At 44.1% G+C, this 11071-nt stretch overlaps 1 protein-coding gene across 3 annotated transcripts in view; it reads right to left on the bottom strand.

Annotated features, from left to right (window-relative positions):
* Positions 1-6923: 6923 nt before the first annotated feature.
* The window catches only part of LIPA (lipase A, lysosomal acid type), a 24623-nt gene continuing 20475 nt past the window's right edge, over positions 6924-11071 (bottom strand). For all 3 annotated transcript variants that reach the window (XM_083363534.1, XM_083363536.1, XM_083363535.1), the window contains 3 exons: positions 10119-10190; positions 9572-9643; positions 6924-8048 (listed from right to left, as the gene is read on the bottom strand). In XM_083363534.1, the coding sequence (XP_083219660.1) occupies positions 7806-8048; positions 9572-9643; positions 10119-10190 (387 nt within the window). In that variant the 3' untranslated portion in view covers positions 6924-7805. The remainder of the gene's footprint in view (positions 8049-9571; positions 9644-10118; positions 10191-11071) is intronic.

Below are 11071 nucleotides of genomic sequence, written 5' to 3'. Positions count from 1 at the left end.
GCGGACCCATGCCATGTAGGGACTTAAAGATCATAACCAAAACCTTGAACCTTACCCGGAAGACAACTGGTAACCAATGCAGCTCACGGAGCAAAGGTGTAACATGGGAGTACCGGGAAACTCCCAAGACAACTCTCGCGGCCGCATTCTGTACCAGTTGGAGCCTTCGAGTAGTCTTCAAGGGAAGCCCCATGTAGAGAGCATTACAGTAGTCTAGGCGAGCGCATGAGTGACCGTACATAAGGCCTCCCGGTCCAGATAGGGCCGCAACTGGCGCACCAGGCGAAACCTGGGCAAAAGCCCCCCTAGTCACGGCCAGTATATGATCCTCCAAAGTGAGTCGTGAATCTAGGAGGACTCCCAAGTTGCGAGCCCTATCCACAGGGGGTAAAAACTCACCCCCCATAGAAAGAGATGGAACATCCCAGGTGTCCCGGGAAGCCGGAATGTACAGCCACTCAGTCTTGTCAGGGTTGAGTTGAAGTCTGTTCCTCCCCATCCAGACCCGAACCGCCTCCAGGCAACGGGACATCACAGCGAGGGCATCACTGGGGTGGTTTGGGGTCGAAATAAAAAGTTGGGTATCATCAGCATATTGATGATACCCAACTCCAAAACCACGAATGATCTCACCCAGCGGTTTCATATAGATGTTGAACAGGAGAGGCGAGAGGACCGACCCCTGAGGAACTCCACAAGCGAGAGTCCTAGGGGTCGACCTCTGCCCCCCTGCCAACACCGACTGCGAGCGTCCCAGGAGATAGGAGAACCACTGAAAAACCGTGCCTCCCACTCCCAGTCCCCTGAGACGCCGCAGCAGGATACCATGGTCGATGGTATCGAAAGCCGCCGAGAGGTCTAATAGGACTAGGACAGAGGAATATCCCCTATCCCGAGCCCTCCAGAGATCATTCACCAGAGCGACCAATGCCGTCTCCGTGCTGTGCCCGGGCCTGAAACCCGATTGGTAAGGGTCCAGATAATCCGCTTCATCCAGGACCAGAGGGAGCTGATGCGCCACCACACTCTCAACAACCTTCGCAAGAAAGCGAAGGTTGGAGACTGGACGAAAGTTGTTCAATACAGCTGGGTCCAAGGCAGGCTTCTTGAGGAGAGGTCTCACCACCGCCTCCTTCAAGACGGTGGGGAAAGAAGCAGATATAACCGCCTGGAGCCAGCCTCGTGTCCTCTCCCTAGCTGCATAAACCAGCCAAGAAGGGCACGGATCCAATAAACATGTGGTGGAACTCAGCTTCCCCATAATCCTGTCCACTTCATCAGGGGTCACAGAATCAAACTCCTCCCAGATAACATTGACAGGACCGCCCGTGTCCTGATCGCCAGACTCTGCCCAGCTGGAGTCCAAACCGGTCCGAATCCGAGCGATTTTATCCGACAGATGTTGACTAAACTCCTCGGCACGACCCTGCAAGGGATCCTCCCTCACCTCCTGATTAAGAAGGGAGCGAGTCACCCTAAACAAGGCGGCTGGGCGATTATCTGCGGACGCGATGAGGGTGGAGAAGTAATTACACCTCGCCTCCCTCATCGCAGCGAGATAAGACCTAATGTAGGTTCTTAACCGCAATCGGTCGGGTTCAGATCGGCTGGACCTCCAGCAGCTCTCTAGGCCCCGTTTCCGACGCTTCATCTCCCGGAGCTCCGCGGAGAACCATGGAGCTCGCTGGGATCTGCGCCGGGTCAGGGGCCGCAAGGGTACAACCCGGTCAAGTGCCTCAGTGGCTGCCCTTTCCCAGGCTTCCACTAAGGCATCCGCCGAGCTGTGAGCAATGGAGGCAGGTGGGGACCCCAGCGCCGCTTGGAATCTATCAGGATCCATTAGGCGTCTGGGGTGGTACCATCTAATTGGCTCCGTACCCCCACGGCGGGGGGTGGCAAAATGGAAGACCAGCCGCAGGAGGTGATGATCGGTCCATGACAGGGGCATAATAAATGGAAAGCCCCCACCAAGATCATCCAACCACCGTCCAGATAAGAAAATCAGGTCAAGGGTGTGGCCTCCCTCATGAGTTGGTTCAGAAATTACCTGCGTCAGGTCCATGGCCGTCATGGAAGCCATGAACTCCCGAGTGAGCTCAGATGAGCCTCCCAGGGATGGTAGATTGAAGTCTCCCAAAACTATAAGTTTGGGGAACTCAACCACCAACCCCGAGAGGATATCGAGCAGCTCGGGCAGGGCTGCCGCTACGCGACTAGGCGAAATGTACACGAGCAAGCCCAACTGCGCCCCAGAACCAAATCTCACAAAGAGAGACTCACACCCGACTATCTGAGGAACGGTGGTCTCCCGCGGACATAAGGTCTCCCTAATGATCACCGCCACACCCCCACCCCTACCTTGAGCTCGAGGCTGGTGTAGCACCCGGAAGCCTGGTAGCTGGTGTAGCACCCGGAAGCCTAGTAGCTGTGACTAGGGGGGCCTTTGCCCAGGTTCGCCTGGTGCGCCAGTTGCGGCCCTATTTAGACCGGGATGCCTTATGTACGGTCACTCATGCGCTCGTGACCTCTCGTCTGGACTACTGCAACGCTCTCTACATGGGGCTGCCCTTGAAGACCACTCGGAGGCTCCAACTGGTACAGAATGCAGCCGCGAGAGTTGTGCTGGGAGTTTCCCGATACTCCCATGTTACACCTCTGCTCCGTGAGCTGCATTGGCTTCCAGTTGTCTTCCGGGTGAGGTTCAAGGTGCTGGTATTGACCTACAAAGCCCTACATGGAATGGGTCCGGAATACCTTGGGGAACACCTGCGGCCGGCATCAACTTCCCTCCGCCCAGTACGCTCCCACAGAGTGGGCCTCCTCAGGGTGGCCCCCAGGGGGAGGGCGTTCTCTGTGGGCGCGCCGGATTTATGGAACCATCTTCCGGTTGAGCTCCGGATGGTGCCCGACCTGCGCTCCTTCCGGCGTGATCTAAAGACGTATCTCTTCGAACAAGCTGGCCTGGCCTGATGGGATGGGTTGGGTTTTTTATTACTTTTAATGTGTTTTAACCTATTGTAAGAGCTGTGGGCATTTTGTTTAATCTCTTTTAATTTTTGTATTTTGTCTTTTAACATGTACTGCCCTGTTCACTGCCCTGAGTCCTTCGGGAGAAGGGCGGTATATAAATAAAATTAATAATAATAATAATCATCATCATCATCATCATCATCATCATCATCAGTGGAACAACCTGCCTCCAGAAGCTGTGAATGCTCCAACACTGGAAGTTTTTAAGAAGAGACTGGACAGCCATTTGTCTGAAATGGTATAGGGTTTCCAGCCTGAGCAGGACGTTGAACTAGATGACCTCCAAAGTCCCTTCCAACTTTATTGTTGTTGTTGTTGTTGTTGTTGTTAAACCAGTGGATTAAAGCCATCTTGAACCATCTCAGCCTTAGGTCTCTTTTTTCTGTATCATAGAATAGGGCAAGAAACACAATGCTGGTGGACATCTCACTAGGCATCTGCCAGCTTCTGTCAATCTACCTGATTTTATGTCGTAATAGTATTTTAAATGGGAACTTGGCATGGTGTAAAACAAGCTACTACCTTCTAACAGTATTTGTAATAATGCCCTGCTTGGGCCCTGGAGATAATAATATGGAGGCTAATTGTAACCAAATGCTTCTTTGAAATTGTGCCCAAAGCTTGAGAAAACAAGATAAGGAAGCCACGATGGACTGTTTCCCAAACTTTTTCTTTTATTACCCAAAATTGCTTATCAGAAAGTCCTTTTTACCCAACTGTAAGTATAACACTTCAAATCAATTTAAAAAGTCCTGGTTGGGTAATGAGTTGGGTAATGAGTTCTTTCTGTGTTACCCTAAAAACTACTACTTTTAACCAATTTTGGGTAATTTATCCAGGTTTGGGATGCACGGTGTTTGACTTTCCTATTCTCTGTATATACCTGTGCAAGCAGTTTCTCGCCAGGGATCTAATCAGGGTATGTGAATATGTGAAATCTTGTTTATCTGTGAAAATCTAATCAGGATGAGAATGTATGCATATGTGAGAGAATTTAATTTAATTGGGGTATGTTGCTTTAACACCAGGCTGAATTAGCATGGGGAAGATTGGAGAGTATAGTCATATTTGTGGGTGACCACTGTAAGAAAATGCTAACTCCAAGAATACCTGGCTACCCTTAAATATTAATTTCTCTAAATCCATTTCCTAATTATGATTGTGAAAAATATTTCTGCAAGTTCTAGTCTGGACATAATCCAAATTAGCCACAACTGTTAAAACTGGCTGTAATTCTTTGCAGTCTGTTGGATATAATGCTTGTGTAGGTGGTCTGTTAAATTAGTCAGAAACAAATAGCAAGAAAATAAGTACGTTTTCACCAACCTTGCCCGTTTATTCACAATCAACATTTCCAGCCAAAGCTTTGGCAGTTGAAAGTCTAAAACAGTATTTCTCAAACTTGGTAACTTTAAGATGTGTGGATTTCAAATTCTAGAAATCTCCAGCCAGCTACAGTATGTTGGGGAATTCTGTTGGTCTAAAACAGGGATCTTCAAACTTGGTCCTTTTATGACTTGTGGACTTCAACTCCCAGAATTCTTCAGCCAGCATGCCTGGCTGAGGAATTCTGGGAGTTGAAGTCCACAAGTCATAAAAGGGCCAAGCTTGAAGAGCCGTAGTCTAAAATAATCTTGAGTTATTTTGGTCTTAAATACTGGTTTTTTTTCTTCCTAACATTTCCCCCACATTTTCAGGTCAGCCAAGTGTTGATGCATTAGTTGTGATGGGAATTGACTAACCAGCTTGTCACCTGAGCCTGATGTCAGGGCTGAGAGAATGACCCAAAGTCACCCAATTGGCTTTCATACTTAAGGCAAGACTAGAACTCAAATCTTCCTATTTCTGTTCTGCTACCTTAACTATTAAACTAGCTCTCCTCTTCGACTCTCTTTATCAGGTCTCTTCAAACTTGGCAACTTTAAGACTTGTGGACTTCAACTCCCAGAATTCCTCAGCCAGTCCTGGCTGGCTGAGGAATTCTGGGAGTTGAAGTCCACAAGTCTTAAAGTTGTCAAGTTTGAAGACCCCTGCTCTATATGTTTGTTTAAAACAAATCAAACAACCTTGGATGAGCATGCTTCCCTTTTATGGTACAATTTATTGCCATTATCATCCCATATTTATTTGTTCAACATTCAGCCTGCTTTTAGTATAGGAGCTCAAGACATGTGTACAGCGTGCTTCCTCGTTTTCTCCAGAACAGCCTTTGTGGGGCAAGTTGGACTAATAGTAAAATGACTGGTCTAAGAATTGACATTGAACTTCTGTGACTGAGGAAGGCCTAGAACTCGGGTCTCACCAGTGCAAGCCAGTACTTTAACTGCTACACCACATTGGCTGTCAGCAAGACCCAATCCTTAAATCTGCTTGTTAAAATACAACAGCTTGTGCCCGCCCTACTAGGTGTCAAGTCCTGGAGATCTAAAAATAAGGTTTTATGTAAGCATAACATGTATAAGACTTTAAGTGTATGATCAAGTCAACTTTTACATATGGTATTCTCTACAGAAGATGAAGCAGTAGGCGTGAGCTTAAATGGAGCCCAGAAGATGGCAGAGGACAGGAAAGCCTGGAGGAACATTGTCCATAGGGTCGCGATGGGTCGGACATGACTTCGCAACTAACAACAACAACAGAAGATGAGCTGAGGTTTAATGCCCATAATCTTCCAACTAGTTTTTCATATTGCCAAGAATTTTAGATATGGAAGTCTGACACACAAGGATAGCAGGTTGGGGAAAACTTTACAAGTAGTTAGCATAAAATCTGCTGTAATAAGGTTAAGATTCCTTATTTTGGATATACTCTAGTGCAGCAAAGCTGGTTGAGGAATTTTGGGAGTTGAAGTTCACAAGACTTAAAGTTGCCAAGTTGCTCCAGTGTGAAGGAAGTGATTTCTTTTAAGCATACCCATCTGCAATCTTATCCCTTTAGCTAGGGAATTTCATAGAATTAAAGAAAAACAAATCAGAACAATTGAACCAAAGCCCTGGCTGTTTCTCTATAGAGCCCACCATCAATGAAGAGAAACAGAAGTGTCTTCAGGAACACACACTGCAAAGAGTTGCTAAAAATGATTTCTCCTTTCTACCACTCCTTGTGGGCTTGTAAAGTGAAAAAAGTTCTAAAATGTAGCTGAACATTTAAGGGAAAAATATTCAGGTGACTTTAATATTGAGTCCTCCTTCCAACATTTTCATAATGCCCCATGTGACGGTACCCAATTGTAAGATGTATATGACAGAAGATGGAATCTGGTGGACTGCATATCTCTAGCATTCAAGACATTAAGATTCTTAGCAAGAAATCACATCCAACCAGCTTAAGGAAAACATCCATCTTCGTTGGGTTCAATTATTGTCTAAGTTCTGCATTGCCTTCTTAGGCTGGTGAAAAGCTCTGTTGCAATGAAGCTACTTTCCAATACCACCAACATGCTCACACACTGATCTGCAACTAATTTCATTCAGTATTTAAATCTAATTGTCAATGCTGCAAACATTGACGGTTTTGCACTGACAATATAAGAGACAGCCTGTTACTTTAATTGCTTCATTTGGGGTGGGGGAGGACATCTACCCGGATGTTGTGAGAAGATTGGAAAAGCCTGCCTACAGAATGGGAAGTGAAACCTCATATGTAAAACTAATTGGATGTGATTTATGACGTGTAGATAAGGGCAGGGATTGTGTGTGTGTTATGATGGGTTTGGGGGGAGGAAATTTCAGATTCTGGCATCCCTCCATGAGTGCCGATGTTTCCTTTCATTACTAAGACTTTTTAGATAAATAATATGCCTGCAATTTGTTTGAATTGTCTCATCTATCGGAACCGTGACATCAATACGCATTCAAAACTTGCAGGATAGCAATTAAGGCAGCTGAAGCATATTTCATTACAAAAGAACAAGAATTTATTCCCAAGAGATCAGTCTCCCCTACGCATGATGTTGCCTTTAAAATACCCACTCCCTTTAAAACACCCAAGTCTTCCAGATGCTCCTGAAATATAATGCATACATCTGTTTTCAAAACCAGGACTACAAACTCAAGAAGCCTCCGCTGCAGGCCTCTCCCTACTGAAACAAATGAAAATATTGGTTCTTTCCATATTACGGAGAGGTACATCTTTTAAGTATGTGTTGCGAAATCCACAGGAGGATTTTAAGGCAGGAAATCTACTTTGTTAAATCTACTTTCAGGATATTGCTTGTGCTTAGAGAATAGCGAGGTGCTGCTTTCCAAAGTGCTTCTTTCACATTTTAAGCAAACAAGGACTGTGGTTTGGAATGAACAGTCAAATGTAAATTTCACAGATGTTAAACTTAAGCCATTGCTAACTATCCCTATTGATTCCATATCAAAACTAGGCAAACCTATCAACATTTAAGTGCACTCTGAAAGGAATTTGTTCCAACAAAACAATCAAAATAAAATCGCACATATGCAGCCAGGTTTAAATAGCTTTCACAGGCTTAATATCATGGGTAATAGCAAGGTTCAATAAATTGTCATTCCCACCCCTTCCCGTTTCAAAAATTATCTGAATAGTGGAAGAATAGCAGCACTGCAAGGGCATTTGGTTTCATTCAGTACCTATTCTCTGCCTTTCTATTAAAACTGCATGGTTTTAAAAATTTATGAAAAGTGCAAAATTTCCATTTTTTAAGGTATTGCAAGAAGGATTGTGTCAGAATAATGGCGGATGTAGGTAAAGAGCAAGACTTCCCTCTCACAACTGCATCAGTGTTTTGAGACTACAACTTCAAGTAATCAATGGGCGTATTGAACTTTGTGCATCATCTGAATCATATCTCTGAACATGCGCTGTGGGGCATCGAGACCCCAGATGAAATCCAGATGTTCCCATTCTGGGATCTCCTTGTGGTATATCAAATTTGGGATCAGAGTCAGTAAGATGGCAACGTCCTTCCTGTCTGAAAGCCAGTCATGGCCACCTGTCCATATGGCTGTTGGAACAAGCATCCTTTCCATTTTGTAGGGAGGTGGTGTTGGCTAAGAAAGAAGGAAAAATAATGGTTTAAAAAAATCCAAAGAAATTCTCATCCTGATGTCACCACCAAGCAAACTGCCTGAGGTTGTAGTTTGGCAACAACTGGAAAGGCAAGGTTCTCCAAGATCTCTTCAACAAATCACCTGAGGCAAACTATTTAACAAAGGCTTCCCATTTTTACAGAACAAATTCTATGTAACATACAACAATATGGCCACAGTGATCCTTATGTATTTATTTACTATATCTAATTTGCCCAATAACTAAAGTTTGGGGGCTGATTTCCAAGTTATGCAAAACGTTAAAACAGTAAAAATACAATAAACAATAAACGAACAAATATGTGCAATAAAAAACAACAACAAAAATAATTCAGTTTCTTAACATAGACCACAGTAAAAATCCATATCTAAGTGCCGGTACCCTAGTATAATTAGGGCAACTAGGATAAAAAGAATTCTAAGTAGAGAATCCCTGGGCTAAGAGAAAGTTTTAGTTGAGATGCCAGGCATGTTTCCCAGAGATGAGTGTCACTCTCTTCGGTTGCCCAAACCTGTAAACAATCCTCTTTAGGCAAAATTCCCAGAGTTCTCTTTAACAAGGTTTATTCATAAAAAAATTGGAAGAGGTTACAGGAATTTCAGCAACTGAACGATTTCTAATATTACCCAGCAAAATGAGGATAGTGCTGGTCTTTTCATAATGATAACAGACAATAGATTGGCTTTCAACTGACTCTCTCTATATGACAGCTTTCTGAATCTTTATCAGTTTGGGAATCAATCAACACAATCTTTTTAGCCACATAGCTAACTTCACTTGAAACAGGCTTCCACAGATGATTAAGTCCCTAAATAGATACAAATGGGGAATTTTTGCCCTGAAAGCATAATTATCAAGGGGAAGGAGGGAACATCTCATCATTGCCTTAGGACAGGGGTGTCAAACTGCCAGCGTACAGGCCGGATGCGTCATGCCAAAACCGCTCCCATCCGATTGCCGGCAATGGAAAAAAAGTCATAATAAGTCATGACATGTCACGTGACGTTGTGAGTTTGACACCCCTGCCTTAGGATGAGGCCATTCACAAGAAAATGTATGTATTTGCAAAAAAAAAAAAAACCCACCAGCAGCATTACAGGTAGTCCTCAACTTACCACAGTTCATTCATCTAGTGACCAAAGTTACAAAAGCACTTGAAAAAGTGACTTATGACTGTTTTTCACACTTACAACCAGTGCAGCATCCCCAGGGTCACGTGATAAAAATACAGACACTTGGCAGCTGACTCATATTTATGACATCTTCAGTGTCACCTTTGATCACCTTTTCCAACCTTCTGAGAAGCAAAATCAATGGAGAAGCCAGATTTACTTAACAACCAAGTTACTAATTTAACGGCAGTGATTCACTTAACAACTGTGGCAAGGAATGTTCCCCCCCCCAAAAAAGTCGAGGACTACCTTTATACTGGTTATCTTTTAATATTGCAGTCTAATATGTCTCTGCTTTTGGAAATTCTTACCTGTTTATAATGAGCCATATTTTCTTTTCTGCTTCCCCAGTCGAATGCTCTGAATTCTCCAGACTTTACAGCCTGAAAATAAAGTTATTTTTAAAGGTGTGTATGCCTTCAAGAATATTCATTCATTCATTCATTCATTCATTCATTCATTCTATACACTGCCTTTCTGCTCTGAGGCATTTATTATACATAGGGAGAGAAAACAAATTGTCAGGTGTAGCACTTTTCCTGTGACACTTGTTTACCCACCCACTCCTTGAGAGATACACAACTGTGTATATTTTCCAAAGTCTTCCCCTGCTGGCAGGCATCCAGGGTTTAGTGCAGATAATTGCACTGAGTAATTGAAACACCCACCTCCTGCCGAGGGAATTTCCTTAGAAGTAAGACTTCCAAAGTTCAATTGGTCTTACTCCTGGAAGAGCATGTGCAGAATTGCCACAGAGGTAAAAGCTAACATTAGAATCATGACCCATAAATGCAAGCCAATAACCTCAACACCATTGCAGCAAGCATTTCTCAATCAGCTTGGGGATTTCAACTCTACCTGACTCCAGTGAAGAATATTACGGACAGATGTTCCAGCTGGGCAGTGTGTTGAATATACCTCTAGTCGGCTCTGAAAACAACAGTGAAGTAATTAGCTCACTCTATAACCGAGTATATTGATTACTTCTTTTTAAAATTTCATCTAAAGGGGGAAAATGCATCAGGGCTTAACAGTTGTACATTATGGTGTCCAAATACAATTGACCTTGGCTAATCTCAAAATAAGCTAAGGACTGATCTGAGTAGTTCTTGGATGAACTAGACTAATTCAGGCAACTGAAAAAAACAGTTCAACTACACTTGAATCTTTAGCATCTGAGAGACACCATCATGCTACTTCTAAGCTAGCAATAGTTCTGTCTTTCATTACTAGCTTAGAAGTAGCATGATGGTGTCTCTCAGATGCTAAAGATTCAAGTGTAGTTGAACTGTTTTTTTTCAGTTGCCTGAATTAGTCTAGTTCATCCAAGAACTACTCAGATCAGTCCTTAGCTTATATATATATATATCCCAGAAGAAGGAAGCTAAAGTCCAAGAGGTTCCATCTCTGACTATAGGAGGAGAGATGTTACCTCCCATTGATAAAGCACGCAATCTGGGCGTCCTCCTAGATTCACGACTCAGTTTTGAAGATCACATTGGAACCGTGGCTAGGGGGGCATTTGCCCAGATTCGTCTTATATACCAATTGCGCCCCTTTTTGGACCGAGATGCCCTACGTACAGTCACCCACGCACTCGTTACCTCCCGTATTGATTACTGTAATGCTGTCTACATGGGGCTGCCCTTGAAGACCACCCGGAGGCTTCAGCTGGTGCAGAATGCAGCTGCACGGGTTGTGATGGGAGCTTCCCGATACTCCCATATTACACCCCTCCTGCGTGAGCTGCATTGGCTACCAGTTGCCCTCCGGGTGAGATTTAAGGTGCTGGTACTTACCTTTAAAGCCCT

Source organism: Vipera ursinii (genome assembly GCF_947247035.1).
Source record: "Vipera ursinii genome assembly, chromosome: 5".
NCBI classification, from domain to species: Eukaryota; Metazoa; Chordata; class Lepidosauria; order Squamata; family Viperidae; genus Vipera; species Vipera ursinii.
The sequence above is the reverse complement of the archived record's forward strand: the minus strand, read 5'-3'. Positions and strand labels throughout refer to the sequence as shown.